Genomic DNA, 19,258 nt, shown 5'->3' on the forward strand with positions numbered 1-19,258 from the left:
TTCATTTACACACAACACAGCTTTTAATTAGAAGCATAATTTACAGTAAAAATTTTTTACATTACACCTCTGCTATCAAAAAAACATGAAATCTTTCATTTAAAGTTGTAATTATACATTAAAAAATAGAACACTATTTCCTTAACAGGAAGAATGAATTTGAACATCTTCAGATCAGATTTCTTTATTGCGGCTTTTGAGTCAAAGGTCAGTCACTTTATTCTCTAACGCAGCTGCTATTTGCTGTAAACGGAAGGCAAGCTGCATTTTTTGTGCAGCTGGATCCTCTTCAAGTGCATTTATAATCTGGAAGAAATAAACACAGAATGTTTAGAATCATTTAGCTTAAAATACACGACATAGTTCCCGGACCAAGTGTTTGATACTACTTTGGTTGTAAAGGATCTTTCGCATTCACTCTGCACCAAAGATAAAGTCCATCTAGTAGGCCCCATGTTCTATTTTTACACGAAGGCAATAAAAGTGATCATCTTCATTACTTCAGTTAAGTTGCTGTGATGTTTCCCATTATGCTGGGATCTGAGCAAATTAATAGGTAGTACTTTATCTTGTGAAATACTACATTCCAAGATGGGGCAGGAAGGGGGAAAAAGGTCTTTATAGCTATTTAAGAAACAGTGCTTTTACTTACAGTGCACCCTACAAGGCTAAGGGTCATTTACCAGCAGGAATTAAGCCCCATCCCCATGAGCTTTGGTTATGAGAAGCTCCTGGGTGGTCCACGCACAGCATAAGGTAGGGCAACGCGAGGTCTCTTGTGTCTGTAGGCAACGCGATGAAGAAAACAGACTGGCCACAGTGTCAGGGAGCTGCCGGCAGCTCCCCTTTGGCTCTTGCAAGAAATGCCGAGGCTCTGGCCCAGCACCACGTAGCTCAGGAAGCAAAGAGCTCATCAGAGGAGCCCCCCAGCATCCTGCACGCAGCCTCTGCTATACGGAACATGTATAGAGGAAGGTATGACTCTAAGACACAAGGGATTTGAAAACAAGAGCTAGAAAAGGTCAACTGTTATGAGAAGGCTTTTCTTCAAATAGAGTTTTTTAGGGCTTCTCAAGATCAAATTTCAAAGGTTTCGAAAGGTTTTCATTTCCACCATCCTTTAGGGAAACTTTTCCACCAACTATTAGATTTCTCCATTAGAAGAATGTATTACACAGCAAAACTGTTGCTTCTCTAGAACTGGCTTTATTAATAAAAGTCAGACACTGTAATCAAGCAGAAACCTTTAGCTCTGTTTAAATACTATATAAACTTGCAAGTACAAGAACTGGAGAAATAGAGTTTGCCTGTCACTCACTACCTGCGGTTCTTACTACTCCTTGCACATCATTGACAACGCAGATTAATGCAGACAGTGTCAATCTAGCCAATAATTTCACTTTGAAGGGCTGGTATAGCATTTGAGTTTCAAACACTGGAGCAAATTTGTTTAGAAATAATTATTATAATGAATTTGTTTTTAAAGCGTGAAAATGTTTCTACAAGACAAAGTTAATAAACACTTATTGCGGTATTTAAATTGGACCTAATTTAATTTGATATTGTTCCCTTAATTTAAACAATTACATCTAGCTGTAACTCCTCAAATCTAGGCTAAATAATTCATGATTATCTCTGCTGGTGAATATATCCTTCATATAAATGTGGACAATTAGAATGTACCCACTTAGTCATTGTCAAGCCCTGCAGAGATGCAGAAGGTACAGCGCATGCTGGGAACCACTGCGTCAGTAATAAACACAAGGGCAGCTGCAAAATGTTCCAATTTATGCAAATTAAAACATTTTCATGGAAAAGAAATAAGCTCGATTAATTTTATTGAATGGTTCTTGACAGATTATCTCCATAACTCTGAATTAGCAGCCTTTTCATCAGACACACCTTGTTGTCATACAGTGATGTACGTGAAAGGAAGAGCTGCAGCTACGCACCGGGCTTTGCTGGCCTGCCACTGATGAAGTCCCACAGACCAGCGACTCCACCGGCGCCTGCCACCAAACGTGAACCCACAAGTGGAAGCAGGGACAGAGGGGTGTGGAAGAATCAGGGCTTTACAGTTCATCTGTCATCCAGGGTCCCTGAGTGTTTCTGTAAGAGGTCAAGCCCTGGGTACGTTCGGGAAGGCGTTGAAAGCCAGCTTGGTTAGCGCTGGGGACGAGGGGCGAGGAAACCAACGCCATCGGGAAGCCTCTGGCCACTTCCCCGACTGACCCTTGTTGCAAGACTTCTCAGGGTGATTTGATTTTCCCTGTTTACATCTGTTGAGAAGCTGCGACAGGCTGGCTGCTCCTGTGTAAAGCAGCTGCAGTGAAGCTGAGGATGAGACTCACTGCCTTTAGTACTAAATATAAGTGAAAACACAAACTGTGCTGAGGTGCAAGACAAACTGAAGAGAGCTCACATGTGCTGTACTCCTTTTTGATTCAGCATCTGTTCTTACTTGCTTTGATTTAATTCTGAGAGCTTTCTGGAGGCATTCATTTCCATGGAAACCTTTGAATAAAAGTTTCCTTCTCTCTTTTTGTTTTCAGATTAAGTTTGGAGAGCCATAGCCACAGCCCAACTACGCTGGGATATTCTTTGTCCGCCTTTCCACAGGGTGTGAAAAACCCAAGAAATGTTTTGGATTGAATCTATGACTCTCCTTTTGAATCAGGCTATATTCAACAGTTACTCTACTTTGGTTTACCTTGGGCAGCCACTTCATTTGGCATGGCAAAACAGGGACAATAGCATGCATGGAAGTTTTAAGCGCATCTTAACTAATAAAAAAGGCACGGCCCCATTCCTACCAGCAAAACAAGTTTAATGGATTGTTCCTAACAAAAAAGACACTGGCTTGAAAACTGATATAGCTCTGATGACTACTTTTTGCTTAGTGACATTCTTATGTCCTAATTCTTAGGAATTCTTAGGAATTAAGATGGTAGTACTGAAGAGAAATGACTTTTAAATCTATTTCTCTTTCAGATCTTGTTAAACTATCACTACCAAAACCAGATAGCCCACAATGAAATTGTTCATTTATAAGAACATACCCTTGACCAGTGTAATTGCCAAGCAAGGTGTGTAACTGCAAAGTTAGAACTTTCTGCTCAGCATTGCTTTTACCTGATTATCCAGGGAATTCCAGAAGTTGTTCCTTTAGACTGAGGTTAGCCTTCATAATGTTTTACCACTGACAATAAAACATGACAATAAAAGCTTCAACTTACCTCATCATAGTATTTGTTAGTATACTGGTAGAGTTGGTGTAGAGCCACAAGTGTATTTAAGGAATCGGTATGTGCCTGTTAAAACAACACAAGCAGGCAGCAAACGTGTCAAAATATGATCACAGACAGCTGAAAGTTAGGCACATGCCAACTGTTGGACACAATATACAAGATTTTCAAATGCAAGCTTAACAAATGTAACTTTTGTTAAATGACAGTTGGGGCAGAAAAAAGGGGTGAGAAAACTTTTGCTTGGTGATTTTTAGATCAAGACTTTCCCACTGGTGTTTTTCCAGCCTGCCCACAACTCTAACACTGGAGGTGGAAAATATTTTGAACTCTGAACGTCAAACCACAGACTACAGCTCAAACATCTGCTAACAGCACGGGTATGCATAACGAAAGCATTTACTCAGTACAGTCTAGGTATTGTTGAGATATTAAGCGTTAGTTCTGTCACTGTCATGGCTGTTTGAAATCCTTTCTCCAGCTCCTTTTTAGCTCTTTGAAATTATTCACACCTCACTATAGCAAAGGTGTAACTCATCAAGATCACAAGCACACGTATGTTTGGAAAAAGCCATCTGAATCATGAAGATGGAAGGGGGGTGGTGGGGGAGGGAGAGAGAGAGAGTGAAAGGACTTTGAATGAAGCAGGAAATAACCCTTCCATTACCTCTTCCTCCCTCCCCCTGACATTTAACTTATTTAGTGAACGTGCTCTACCTGTCTAAACAGATGTTTTTCATTCAAACGTATAGGATGCAAGTTTCTAGCTATGCCTTTAGTCTTTTAAGTTAGTTAAGAAAATGAAGACTTGCAAAGTATTGCTACTGGCATAAATAATTACCTAAGGAAAAGGCAGCAGAGAAACATCCATCTTTCTGTGCTCTATAAAAGTAATTTCTAGAGCTGGTCAAAATTTGCAATGTTTAATCATTCCTTCCGTATTCATTTTTATCATAATTTATAATGTCAATAGAAAAGATCAACATATTCTGCTGATGTTAAAATATTCTATTGAATTTACTTTTAATCACCAAATGTTTTAATTTTATATCCATCTCAATTTGTGTAATAAATAAAGTGAACTGGAAAATGAACTGTCACTGCAGATGAGTTTTGTAGTGAATGACTGAAAATAGAAATGCTCTCATGAGGATGTTGATCTGCAAAATGTTAGTCCTAAGGGCACTGAAATAAACAAACCACGAAAAATTCCCCAAACATCCTCCTTATACTAGAACTCTTCAACTAAATTAAGCAAATGAGCAAACCAGCCAGTAAGTACACTGTCTCTTTGCCCAGGCTAAACAACATCTTTTAAGACTGGTGAGGGCCTCTCCTGGTTCTCCACGTTAAATCGAGTGCTTCGAAGGTACGAGCCTGCTCTAGCTAAGCTGAGCTGCAGAGTGGACAGGCTCTTTCAAGACTGAAGCAGGTTTTGTAGTGTCTTTGCTCCAGCAGTCTCCAGCCAGAGTCCCCAGCTAGCAACCACCCCCCTCCGCCCTTCTCCATGAGAAGTAACCCCCAATAACCTATAATGCAAAAACAAAAAGTGCCACTGAGTGAGCACATGGTGAGCTTCTCACGTGCAGAAGTATTACCCTCGGATAGACAGCTCTAAAATAGGCTATACTTAACGTATGCGCCTCCTCTTTCATTTCTGGAATCTAATTTTTGCTGTGGTAGGGCTCTGAATTCAGTCATTACTTGTTATCACTATGATCAATGCTTAAAATCCTCTATATGCTGTGGAGAGAAAACACAATTCAAGAGCGCTATCATTTTTCCACAATGGATGTGAAAAAAATGTGATCGCTTTGCTCTGGCACCTACATCACTCAGATTAGTGATGATAAGCATTCTTGGTCCCGTTCAATAATCAACATTTCAAAAGGCTAAAAGGCATGACTACACTAAACAGCAGTATTTCAGGGATTTAGGAAATAACTCATTTGATGTTTGCACATACAAAAACCCCACTTGTTGAGTCAGAAAGAGAAGACAAACAGTGCTATACTTGGCTCCAACTTCAGGACAAAAAAATGGAATTTATTCTTACCCTAGAAATCTCTGCTAGATGGGTATTCATGTCTTGGTCACTGACTGGCACCATCTGACGAATACCTTTGTAGTAACTGCAAGAGATGAAAACAGACTTTCAGTTAGGTGAAATACATTGTGGTTTTCTGGTAATTCTGTCTTTCAATTTTGCAATTATTTTAAACATGCTTTCTAATAATGCAGGATATGCTCTACCACAACAGAGCAATGATTCGTTTAGTAACCCTGCCTTCCAACAGTCATTAGTACCTTCACAACAGAGGCAAATCATACCTGATTGTACAGGCCATACCACAGGAAAGAAATCTATAATTGCAGCCGATGATGATTTTAGGTCTTCAAACTTTTGAAGTCATCAGCTAGCAAAAGTTTTGTCCTGCGGCAGATCTTCTGTGGTATTCACAGAATTGCCAGTTAGTAAATAAATAAAGTCAGGGATGGAATAGAAGAAAATGTGGTTGTGAAAATGTTTCCAGGATTTGATCTCTACTGAGTTATGGAAGTGCAGTGTTGGTTAGACAGACCGTATGGGTAACAACAACCACTGCAGAACACAGCATCGTATTTCCTCCTGAATAAATCCATCCCTCTCTCTGTACAGACATGAACTTGCACTGGGTCATACGGTGCTCCATTTCAACCCTGCCAATGCCACCACCAAGGGAATGTTTTAACATTCAGGTGTAAAATTTTTAACATTTGACAGTTGACTTTGACTACTACCTCAGCATTCATTTTTCCCCTTACATAGGCTTAAGGCTTAAAGCCCTAACAACTCTGAATAAGCATGAAAAGAATCTATACTTACTCTTCCACCATTTTCTTATAGTTAGAGATTTCTTTTGCGTAAAGTAATTTATTACTCGGAGAATCCTGAAAAATTTACAATAGAGAGAAACTTGGTTGATTTATGAACATCTCTAGGAAGCAAATGAAAGTCAAGAACTTAAGATCAAGCCTTTATATTCACATGCACTTAAGCTTTACAGATATTAACATCCGGATACTTAGTAACATTGGTGAGATTATTTGTCCCACCAATGAAGTTTACAGGCGGCATTGCTGTTGAGTTTTACAAACATGTCAGTGCCAGATGATACTAAATTATTGGTGGATGTGAGATAATTAGTTCTTAAACTTTCTTTTTATAAAAGCAGTTGCTATTTTCTCCTTTTTATAAATATCAATTGGCAGATTACACAGGAACACCGACATGTTCACATACCTGTTAAGTGGTGAAATGCTAACTTCATTATAAAACTAAAAAGAAACTATCAAGGCTGTATCTCCTCAGAGAATGGGTATGGTCTATAAGGATGCCCTTTGTCTTGTCAGGCATGAGTGTAGTCAGGATGTAAAATGCAAATCACTTACTCTGCTTAATTTGTGCTCTGTTCTTGTGCAAGCATCCATGAAAGTCTGTGCAATGACTGACAAGGAAGCATCCACTACTTCATGAACATGAACATCAAAGATGAAATGGGGATTTTTCAGTATGTTTACCCAGAATCTAAGAGGCAGGCTGCAAAGCAAGAAAAAAGATAAATAATCCTTTTTACACAGTAAATGTCCTAAAACAAGCAAATCACAAATTAAGTACAGGTTTTGCATTTTGATCTCCTCACAACAGTGAAGCTTAGTTTTATATTTCAACATTTACACAAGCTATCCGTTGTCTGGTTTCCATGTCTGAAAACCAAGCCTTTACCTCTCTCACAGAAAAACGCAGCTGAGAAGAATCTTGAGTTCCCCAAAATAGCAAGAGAAGATGTCTGCAAGGTTAGAGAAACTACCCAAGTAGTATTTTATTACATTTTGTGCTTTGACAGGTAAATCTAGTCCCATTTGCCTCTTTGTTTCCTCTTCTCTGAGGAAAGACAAAAAGTGTTAAATCTGCCAGTGACAACGCTATAGGTAGCCTGGTTTCATTTTTGCAGCTTCTAGGCTTACAGGGAATCCTTTTGATCATGTAAACATATTCTCTCAATTAAAATGATTCTCAGAATTATAAATGAAATGTACTTTAATTTGTGGTAGGAGTGCCAGTACATACCTGGGAATTACACTCTCATTTCTCTCCAATACGAGTATTACTCTGTTCATACTGTACCTGTTTGTTTTCCAGATGTGAATGGTATCTTCATCCTTGATGTCATGTTTTTCTGCTTGCTCATCAAGAAAGTCAAAGAAGTATTTCACAGCTGGTGGCACCACATGGTTTGAGTTGAGCACACTATGAAAGAAGTTATCTACAAACTGCTGAAGTGTCCCCTAAAAGCAAATTAAAAAAAAAAAATTACTACATTTGTGTTACAGGCTGAACTTCATGCCATCCTGGAATCTTTTATTCCTATTGACACTAACAGCCCGTTAATCCAGCTGCAGTCACTGGTGGCCTTCATCCTGAGTGCTAAGGGTACTGGTGACAAAACCAAGCAACTTATTAGTGCAGTGACCTTGCAAACTGCCAACACAGTTAAAGACCTTCTAGAAAACAATTTTATGTTCTAGCCTGACAGGTTGTGACTTCACCAACTATTCTATGGTTTGCACAGAAAGGTTTGCTTTCAGCTTGACAGAAGCAGCAGGTTGTGAAGTATACAACACATTTACACTTCAGGGTTATTGTGGACATAAAATAATTGTTACCCATTTTTTAATGGTTTTGCAGCTTCCCACCTCCAGTTTCTCTAACTCCAGAGCACCGTGCAATTTTTAGAAACAGAGAGGGAAAAGTACCAGTGAGCATTTGACTTTTTGTTTAAGGACAAGCACTTGGGTCTCATCAGACACCCAGTCTGGCGCAGCTCCATGAGCTCCACCGAGCCCAAGGTGTGAAGTGTCCCAGGAGGGCTGTGTGCTTGGTTGGATTCCTGCATCTGCCTGGACCTTAGAGACTGCAACCTCAGAGACTGTCCCCTTGTTTTAGAGATGACCCTGTTGAGGCCACATGCAGTTCATCCCTGCTCAGCTGGTTGGCCCTACGGACACATTTGAAGGGCTGCATCCTCTCCCTCACCATCACTCCAGCTGCCAGCCTCAGAACAGGACAGGGACTGAGAAGGCAAGGAGCCCTAAGCCACTCTGCTGTCAGCAAGGACACACTGACAGTCCTTAGGTTGTAGGAGTAGCTGTGGTCCCAGCCATAACATCTCACCAGCTCTGTATGAGTTAATAAAGCTCCAGACGGGTAATCATCTATAAACTAGCTATTGGGAATAGAAAAGTGGTGGCTGCAAAGGAGTTATTAAGAGAAGAGATGGATGTAAGCATCTTGCTGGCTCTGTGTCCTGAGTCTATGACATCTATGCACAGACTTTCCTTCACATCCACTTTCACACTTGGACAAATGGCCTTAGCTGGAGCCCAAACACCCTCATTTTCATGAGGAGCCTGGCTTTAGGGTCAACAAACACATTATTCTAAATTCTTTCTGAAGGAGGAATGCTTTGCAAAATTATTTTCCTTGTGATCCATCCTGCAGTATAAGCACTAAAAATACTTTAAAAGGACAATAAGGATTCTTTTAAAACATTTTTATTTTTTCTAGGTTATACTGCAGCATTGGTCACACACAAGAACAGGGAAATATAAGGCTCTCTAGCAGTTTATAAAGCATTTGGTTCAAAAGAAAACCCAACAAAATATTATCTAAACAGGTGGCACGAGAGAATATCCATCTTTGTCTTGCAAGAAAAATCTTTAACAAACACATAATCATGGTTCTGAGCTTTGATCAGGAGTTATATTTTATCTCTTTCCCAGTCATGTTCCTCAGAGCATATCAATCACTTGCAGCCCTGAACACCAGCTTGTATGTACATGACACCTATTCAAAATTGCAGCCAAATGCATGACTAATAGTTGCATCATTTTCTTTAGTTGTACCTCAAAATCTATAGAAGTAAAGTGTAACTAACTGTGGCACATCTGAGCCCTACCTTCACAGAAAGAAGTCTGGTCAGGTAGATTTCTGTAATAGCTTTGGTCCTCTCTTTTTCTTTCACGCTGCCCCGCTTTGATTTACCTTCATCTATTTCATCTACTGGCCGGACTAGATGCCAGACCTTATTTTCATCTTCCAGGAGTGCATGCCCTAGAAACAGTAATCACAATAATTACAAAAAACACCCCCCACAAAAAACAGCAACACGAAAATAATCACATACGTAAGTACCTGCAAGATCTTTACTCCCTACCCTTAACATACCTGTCCTCTTGCCAAGAGGATCTCGATTACTCTGTTCCCGTCCATACAGAACTCAAGTACTAGATGTTCAATAATACATAAGCTGAAAAAGCTTGCTTTTGTCAAGAGCAAAGGGAGAGGAAGGAATCACACAATAAGAAAACTCCTGTTTAGTCACGTAAGCACAGTATGTGTATTTTTTGAGGTCCACACACTTAAGTATTCTACCCCTTTGTGAATTCTTGGAGACATGATCAAGTTACAGAAACTCAGCTAGGTCTGACCCAACAGCCACCACAGAAAGAGTGATCGTAGCCTACTCCAGTTGCAAGGCAAGATATTGTTGTAGCAGCTCTGGTTAATTTGGCAGTGGCAATCTAAGAATTTATTATCTCAACCTTTTTTCTAGTTATCACCATTACAATTTACATTTTTACGCTGACTGCTGAGTTCAAAGTAAGGTAACTCAGTTCAAACCTGCCTTTATCAGCATTTGACCAGCACCACTTGACTTTGTAGCTGAAAGAAGGAAAAATGCATCCCTGTGTTGAAAAGACATGAACTCCAGCAGACACAGGTAATGACTGCTGCAAATCCATAATCCATTATAATAAGATTTTTAAAAATTTGTTTGTCGGTATTGATAGCTCAAACCAGAGAAAGAGTCACACCAAGTCTGTTACCTATAGCAGAAACAGGAGTAAGCACCTGGATGGTAATGACAGCTCATGTGATTACAGTGCCTCGCTATGCTATCCATGGCTTGGTCATGCATCTGGTCCCTGAGCTTAGTTCAATGATCACGCAGCGGAATAAAGGGAGTCTTGCATTTGAGCATCAACATGAATCTTCAGACAAACTCTACACCTGAGAATCTTTTGTTACGAACAGTTCTAAAAGAAATGATACAATTGCTTTAACTTGCAATTAATATCCCTTGAAAAAAAATTCAGTGTCACAAACTTAGTTTCAAATCTCCTGGTTTTGCTTGTTCTTCCTTTAATTTCTGAATTTTTGTATCTCCTTGGTATAGTCCCTAAAATCAATGGCGCTTTTCCAGTGGAAGCTACCGAATCGGTGCATTTTAAATCACTGATATCTTAAAAATGTGGAATTTATTTTCCCCATAAAAATTGTGATTCAGCCCTATTGCACAAATTATTTTGCATTACTGCTAAGTTTTATGCTTTAATATACGTATCTAACGTTAACTGAATCCCAGTAACAGCAGAAAATACCAGTTTCTAATTGCATGAATTTTGTCCTTTCAAATCTTCGGCCATAGTAGTTTATTAACTAAGTCCCTCAACAGCTGCATTAAATTTACCAGCTTGCATATATGTTTGATATTTTACATCACAGGGGAAAATAACATTTATGTGTAATCTGGCCAAGCCAATACTTCTACGTGAATCTACTTCATATATCCTCACGAAAAGCATTAGTGATGCAATCTTCTGGGGCCTTTACTTCTTTTCAACCAGCTAGGGAAAAAAAAACAAACCCCATATTAAATCACGTTGTCCTTTGAGAGTCCTTAATTTGACTTGGAAGTTCATGTGAATGAAGCAAGAAAGAAATAAAAGCTATCACTTTGTTTTGAAGCAGCTGCGATTTCGCAATCGATACCTTTCATAGCAATCACCTGCCAGTACGGCACGAACCGCTGCTGGGCCTGAACTCTGGAATTTCTGTTGCAATGCCTGCTATTTACTTGTGTAAATTAATAGATCAAATCACGCAGTTAGAGCAGAAACTATTTTACACTTCTGCTCCCTCCTTTGATTCAAAGGAATTTATCCTCTCTGTGCCCTCCTGATGGCATATGGCCCAGTTTAACTGTGGAGAGAAGAGAAACGACCGAAGGTGTTTCCACTGGGATTACTGGCCCTTATGGGCAGCTGAACGTGGTCCGTGTTCGTTTAGCAACAACAGAATTGGCTACTAGTGAAAAAGTAGTTATTTCATAGGAAAGTAGGGATTAAGAGACCACAGCTCAACCAGATGAACTTCTGCCACACCAAGATCCCACTTCATGACTAAAAATAGCAGGAAGAAAGAGGAAAAGAAATTCAGAACATGGGGCAACAAACCGTGTCAGCAGTATGGTTGCTAAGCGAAAATAACATTTCCGTGAGATAATATTTTCCCCAATGGAAAAGTAGGAGGTGAAGAAAATAAAAGATAGGGGAAAGCACCTCCTTTTTTATCGCGGTAGCCACATTATGCGTCAAGCCGTAAGCGGGGAGAAGACTGTGCCCACTGGGTCAAATGCTTGCCTCCGAACTCTTTGTCTTGGCCCTTGGGAATTCTTTGGCCAACACAAAATAATGCTGGGGGAGGTTAATGCCAAATATTGACTGCGCTGACTAATTATAGTGGTATGAACTGTGATGTAAACATGATGGAGGCAAGTGAGATGGTGACAGGCGATGCAGCCCCTTTCCCTTTGCGTGGCCTGCAGCAAATTAGCTTCCCTCCAGTCTCTTCCCCCGCTGTGAATACACTGCTCCATGGAGGTGAAGGAAGGGCTGCCCGACACGGATCTGCAATCTCTGTCTATTTTTATTCAGCATTAGTCTATCAGCATCTCTCATCTGCAACCCTCTGTCTATTTTTATTCAACATTTAAAAAGGAAAACAATAACCCAGAGAAAAACCCCAGAATAACAGAGTGTGTTGTTTTGGCTTATAGTTCAGTACAGAAATACTAGCATGAAATCATTGAAACCATTCTCCATCTTGATACAAATTAGTAATTGCACTTATAATCTCCAGAAGCAAAAGATGCTGCATTTAATTTGTCACAACCTCCAGCTTCTAGTGTCTTCCTGTTAGCAGCTGTGAATCAAAAGCAGCGCGGAAGCAATGCCAGGTTTTAGAGCAACATCCCTGAACATGGTTTTACATTTTCGTTCTGTGGAAAGCCTAGCACTTTGGCAGACAGTCAATGGCTTCAGCTGACACTTCTCAACGCAAAAGGTGCAAGTTAATGAGAGACTCTGAATAAAAGCAAAAGCACTTTGTCACAAGCCTCATTCATAGAGCTGGGATAGGATTTCTATTTATTCCTACCCTGTAAATCCCTGTGTCATATAAACGTGTATGTGTGGGAGGGGAAGCCTCTGACCCTCTCCTCTCCCTTTTATACACATAGCGTCTCACAAATCGCTGTCACTGCGGGCTCTCGCTTTGCACTAGCTTCGTAACATTTTATGGCTTTCCAAAAGAACAAGTTGGCACCAGATAGCACCCTTTGGCGCTAAAGAAAATGGGCTGGCCTGGCATGAAATGCCATCTTCCCAAATTTGTACACTACCATGGTGCAAGACAGGATGTGGAGAAGAAACATGGTGGGAGTCATCTTCACTCCATACTTTGGCATCTGAATTCTCTCTGCAGATTTTTCTCTTGTGTACCAGAGCCCTTCGGTGACAGCACTGTCCCCAGAAGTCTGCTTTCTCTTTACAATTTAGTATGCCACATGTATAACTAAGGAGTTCATCTTGGAGTAGAGATCATGTATGTTCAAAACGCTTCATCATACTGAATCATAGCTAAAGATGTAATCATAGAGGAGGAGGAAAGAAAAAAAACAACAACCAACAAAAACCAAAACTGCATGGTCTGGTCCTCTACTGCCTGCCACAAGGGTAGCGAGGTGGGGAGGGTGGAGTCCAGGAGCCCAGAACGGGTGACTGAACACTACTCTGTGTTAAGCAAGCAGCGCAAGCTAAGGACACCACCAGGCTCCACTCATGGTCCACTCCACTTCTTTAGAGCGGAGGCGACCACCGCCTCAGCTGTTATCTCAGCAATCGGTGCAACCAAACTGAACAGGGACTGGGAACCATCCTCCTGCCCCGCTGCGCTTCTCTATATTAAACTGGATGGCTTTTTAAGTCAACATGCGGGGTTGGCACCTGCTGTGACAGAGTAGCCACCCCTGGGCCAACTGTGGCAGGCACTTGCAGTAAAGGAGTGAGAAGACAGCAGCAGAGGCGTAGCCACGACCATTAGAAGATCCTTCAAGGATGTTGGAGAAAGTCTCAACAGAAAGCATCCAGGAGGACAGAGTAAAAAGTAAATGGCAAGTAACTCTGCCTGTCCTCATTTCCTGGCCAAGACTCAACACAAATCAAATGGAATTCTGCACATTTTTGTTAAATAGCGATACACGTCAGAGCTACCATCTGAGAGCCATCTTCTTGAAAAGTGTACATTTCTGGCATATTATTTCCAATCTGTTTGACTGCCCAGCCCTTGAAACCTATTAAATCTAAGAACAGTAAATCTGTTTAAAGGAATGAAACTATTAGGTGAAGCAATGACTTTTGCAATCAGTGCTAGACAGAAAAGCATATCAAAAGAGTTCATAGAAGAATGATCTCAACAATTATCATTCCATAAATCTAACTTCTACCTTGTGTAAAATAAATATAATGACAAAGAAAAGGAGAAATTGAACATCTGAAATGTAAAGGAAACACGTGACAACATAAATTTACAAGTAAATACTTCCATTAAAATCTGAGTACATTTTAGGCTATAATGGATATTGTGTCTCAAGAGGTTTTGAGATAAAGGAAATTGGTCTAGACAGAACACTAACATGTAGAAGTTAAAGCTTTAAAAGACAGATTGCAAGCTAACAGGTTGTCTTCCATGTTGAGAAGTCCAGCATACTGTAGCAGACAGCAATACCAGAATTATGCAACAGCTGCTTTAGTGATGTGAAAGAGAGGAAACATTTTAAGGAAATTCCTGACACTAACTTACAGTGGATTGCAAACCTCAAGGAGAACAAAGGAATTGTGGAAAACACTTCATCTAAAGAGATAACACATATGGAATGAACGTGGCTTTTATAGGAGGACAAAGAAAACCATTGCAAGAGTGCGGTGGGTAACACACAACAAATAAGCCCTATATAGTCTGGTGGGGAATATCTAGCTCCACAGACATGCTTGATAAACAAGATCAAGACAGCAGGGTCACTCTGTCTGTGTGGGTTTTGACTTCTAGTCATTTTGGGAGGTAATGAAACCACAAGATACTTACTCTCCCCTGGGACATCTTGCTGATTATCCTCTGGCTGCTGGGAAATTCCCATTTTTGATAAGATGAGTGTGGCACCATCTCGGACCTTTGAAAATACAAACACAGGGATGTTATTCGAAAGAAGTATGCACTACTGAACCTCTTTCTTAGTGTCTAAACTGCGGTTTCTGTAACCTTTGGCAGGGAATCTGGACCTATGATTAATGCTGCCCTTCAAAGTCTTCTTGGGCAACTGGCTCTGCAATTCAGAACAGACTCCCTCCCCTTCCTTTAAGAAGAAATCCCATCAACGCCTCCTCTGAGATTACTGAAAATGCGAGAAGCATCAACAAGACTTCAGTGGTTCCTCTACCCGCTGTGGGCGCCCTTTGTACAAAAACGAAGTTTATAATGAAGTTTTCTGAGGGAAAACTAACTTCTATCTTTCCTAGTTGGGGTTTCTGTTGTTAGAAAGCAATAAATAGCATACGAAGGGAAGGTAAGCAGTTTGCAAGTGGTTGGTAGAGTGCACAGTCCGAAACCTAAAACAGACAGTACAAAAACGTCAACATCTGCTCTCCTCACCGGGCTGTTGAACAAACCAGACCAACCCAAAATCTATTTAGCAGCAGAGCAAGGACAAAAACAATTCTCAGGGGTAGGAAGTGGTAGAGAAAAGAAGAGATGAATACGAGACCTAGCAAAAAGAACTTTTGAATGTTCAAAAGGGAATTTGGATTTAGACACTGCAATGATGAGGAAACCAAAGTGCTGGCATTTAAGTGATATGTTTTTGGTAAGATATTTGGGCAGTGTGTCTAGACCTAGCCTCTCACACTCCCAAGCTTTTACTGCCTAGACCCAGAGCTAGGGTTTTTTTTTTTGATTCTTTATGTAGCACAGAAGTTTCTCTAAAAACAAATAAAGATTTTATTTATTACTAGAGAACAGTTAACAGATGCGAACAACTGCTCTGAAACACCTCCTTACATTATAATGCATTAGTGTGTTGATACGTTTCCATCTGCCATCTCTTTGGGATGTTAAATCCAAGTCTGAGAGGATCTGTGCAGTAGAACCTGGACGCCACTCTAAGGGGTAATAAAAATGAGAAAAAACAGTTTTTAACCATGTGCAAAAATAACTACAGCAAGAACGTAGTTTAGAGACCCACTGATGCATTGTGGAACATTAAAAGAAGTAATTTGGCACATGCCACGATGAGGGTGTTTTACTGCTTAATAGTTTGGTCTTTATTACAGAAGTTTGCATGAACTGCTCCTAACCATGGACATGACTTCTGATTACTTTCCATAGAAAGTCAAATTCCTTTGCACAGAATACTACAAATACATATAACAAGAACTGCTATCAGTCCAAAATAGAATGTATGGAATAGAAAAGGCATGTTTAGGGAATTTACTAGGATTTTCTGAAGAGCAAGAATTGCATTCTGCACTTTCAGATTAAGGCAGTAATGAAGACATTGCAAAACTATTAATTGGAGCTTTTATTATGAGACTATTAGGCCTTTTAAGTTATGTCAATTTTTTTTTTTCTCAAGAGAAGAACAGCAATTTTGAAAGCCTTCAAGGAGGATGATTTTTCAGAGGCTGGGTGGCTCATCATCTCCTAAAAGTGCAGCTCCTGTAAGTTATAATTCTTTTGAATAACCAAGATAAAGACAAGTCAAAATCAGTACCAGTTTCTGAAATTGCATCATTGCTTCTCCATCAGTTAATTGTCCATGCTGTCATTATCACATTAATTAGTACCTGAGATACCGACTCTGTCAGACATGAATACATTTGTGCTAACAGTCATTAACAGGCTCTTTGCACACTAATGACAGAACACCAAAACTTTAAGAGTCAGGAAAAAGAACCCTGTAAGAAAGCATTAATTTTTAATGCATATTAAGATTGCTGCAATATGCTGTATTTTTGCATCCAGCTGAACATGAATTAAAATAAAAAAAAATTTTATAGACATTTTTTGGGAAAGTACAAAATCACACAACATGTTTCACCTGCTCAATATAATATCACACATAGCTACCTACCAAGAACTACACTTTCAGCTTTTGGCCACTGAGAACACGGCAGATTTCGATAGACTTGATCTATTATCTTTTCCTTTACTTGTGATATAGTATCACAGTTCAGCACTTTCACAGGTATGGAATCAGTTCCTCCATCTTGTACATATACATTTACTGTCTGTAAAAAAAGAATGTACATGGTTAAGTCAAATCAGCGCTGAATTACCTCTGAATCTGTTTTTCTGCGTGATTTAAATGCAAACAATATCTAAAATCCACTATGCAACGATTATTGCACAGCAGCACATATGTGCAATGGGAGTATGGATTATTTGAGGGATCCTTTGCTGTTATGCAGCCAACCAGCTATCATAAATTCCAGCTAATTCCTGCCACTATGACAAAACAGAAAAGATGCAGAATAGATTTACTCATGTCTCATGTGCTACTATTATTGAGTCTTGGGAATTTAATAAAGAGGGACACACAAAAACAAAGCAGTTGGATCACTGACTGGTTACCTGCTTCTCATATAGCCTGATAACTTGGAACATAGAAGAGCACAAGTAATGCAGTGTGCAAACTTAATGAGTTCCCAATAATCATTTGAGCTGCACTTTGCTGAACTCCTAGACTATTGTGTGCTTTTGCCTTCCTTTACGCTGTCTTCATGGTCGTGGTTTTACTTCTCCAGTCGAGCGGACTAGGTCTGTGCATATGGCGATTTAACATGGCTCAACTGATGAGCAGTGACTTGTTCAGCTCCCGTAACTTTACCTCCTGTTACCAGCTGTTCATTAGACACATATAAATACACACATACTTGCAGGCAGACACGAATATATATGTATATATAAAAGCCATTTATATAATCTTTGGTGTTTGAAGACTTCAGTTACTGCTTACTGTTGTCAGAATAACTAATAGCTCCAGGAAATACACCGAACTAGTTTATGCTAGTTCTAGAATATTACTGTTTTTGGATAGTATTGACATGGGTTTTTTTCACATTAAAGAGAATTTCTTGAAAGCCTGTAATTTGCTAAATCTAAACTGATTTTTTTAAAAGTAGCTTCACTATGTAAGTGTGAGTTTTAATAGAGACAAAGGCAAATGAGAAAACAATGGCCAGGAAACCTCTGCAGAAGGATGAAAACCACAAAACCCTATGTTATGAAAAGCCTCTTTCTTTTGTGAGCTGAGTCAGTACAACAGCTCAGAGCCCTCGTGGATCTTTTGCCTGTCAGGTAGCTTTGGAGGCAAGGCACATCCGAAGCACCGCAGCTCTCAGATACATACGGTCCTGCCAACCATAATGCCTGAATTTATCATCTCAAGCCTCAGAAATAAACTTGCATGGCTGGTATTTTTAAACAGTGAAGAAAAGCTATGCCATACGGCAGTCAAATTAAACATGATTGCACTGTCCCTTGACAGAACTCTCAAACTAATAATGAGATTTCACCTTCCTTTTCCTATTAGCTTTATGGTAATTAGACATGATTTTGCTGCTGGTTCAGTATGCAGCATGTCAGTGTAACCAGCGATGCAAAACAGATTCGTCTTTTAAATAAGAACAATTAGAGAGCAGACAACTGCTCTATACTGTACTTTCTCACCGTGTCTCACTTTCAGGCAGAAGTGAACTAATTAACTCATGCTTTAACCTACCTTGGTGCAAAAATGCTCCCTAACTCTTCACAGTTACCACAATGTCATCATCACACCATAGACCCCAATAATTTACAGCAATAGTAACCCCCTTCATAATCTTTCTTCATACATATGTATCTCTCTCATCATCTTCCATGCATGCACACACATAAAATCTTTGTTTGATGGAAAATCTGTAAATCTGGACCAAATACTGCTATTATACAATGTTATAATGTTTAATATCTAGCTAGTATGCTTGTTGTGCCTACATCTGATTGCATACACAAATTTTCTGCTTTCACACTGCATTCATTTAGCTTAATTGCAGGCACTGGCTTTTTTATGAAAAGAAACAGACTGAATAAAGAATTATTGCCATTAAGTCTTACACGATGTACAGTGCAAGTAAATTTTGTTCTCCATACACAAGAGAAAATATAACCAGCATTGTTAGTGTGGTTTCTATGGGTGGCACTTTCAGCTCAGATATGAAGATGACAACTCAAGTAATCCCCAAAATATCAATTGAACTTAAAATATTTCTTCTTGCCCAGCACACCCTTTTCCTCCAGCCAGACCAGGTCACAGTCTAGTGATTCTGTGAGTGAAAGTCCTACCGCAATCTCCTCACATCAGCCAACCCATCAGCATCCCTTCAGAATACACAAAATGGTGATTTTTTTTTTTTTTAAGCAGGACTTAATAAAGCTTTTTATTAAGTTTCTCTTTCCACACTGCAGATATGTCACTGCATCCTTCTCAGTTGGAGACAACCACAAATGGCTCCTAATGTCTCAATAAAAGAAATCAGAGGGGGAAAAAAAATTCCTGTGTTGGTCTTTGAAGGACAGTTTGTGCATCTTTGATATTCATTACACTGTATCCTGAAGAAAACCAGCAAGACTGTCAGAAAAAGTAAAACTAGAATTTTCGCTCCCTAAACAGCTAAGGAGCGGGCTGCTTCAGTTTTTTAAAAAGACAGTGAATCTGTGTGCTGGAATCTGGTTGAAAAAGTGGTGGAAATTTGTG

At 39.7% G+C, this 19,258-nt stretch overlaps 1 protein-coding gene across 1 annotated transcript in view; it reads right to left on the reverse strand.

Annotated features, from left to right (window-relative positions):
• Positions 1-201: 201 nt before the first annotated feature.
• Positions 202-19,258, reverse strand: part of PLXNB2 (plexin B2) — a gene marked incomplete at its 3' end in the record, with an annotated part of 77,557 nt that continues 58,500 nt past the window's right edge. The window contains exons 26-35 of the mRNA XM_082014011.1: positions 16,595-16,751; positions 15,523-15,623; positions 14,554-14,638; positions 9,245-9,399; positions 7,414-7,574; positions 6,678-6,825; positions 6,112-6,176; positions 5,302-5,377; positions 3,237-3,311; positions 202-306 (exon numbers count right to left, since the gene is read on the reverse strand). Of these exons, the coding sequence (XP_081870137.1) occupies positions 202-306; positions 3,237-3,311; positions 5,302-5,377; positions 6,112-6,176; positions 6,678-6,825; positions 7,414-7,574; positions 9,245-9,399; positions 14,554-14,638; positions 15,523-15,623; positions 16,595-16,751 (1,128 nt within the window). The remainder of the gene's footprint in view (positions 307-3,236; positions 3,312-5,301; positions 5,378-6,111; positions 6,177-6,677; positions 6,826-7,413; positions 7,575-9,244; positions 9,400-14,553; positions 14,639-15,522; positions 15,624-16,594; positions 16,752-19,258) is intronic.

The sequence above is a fragment of the Phaethon aethereus genome (genome assembly GCF_964289735.1).
Source record: "Phaethon aethereus genome assembly, chromosome: 1".
Taxonomy (NCBI): Eukaryota; Metazoa; Chordata; class Aves; order Phaethontiformes; family Phaethontidae; genus Phaethon; species Phaethon aethereus.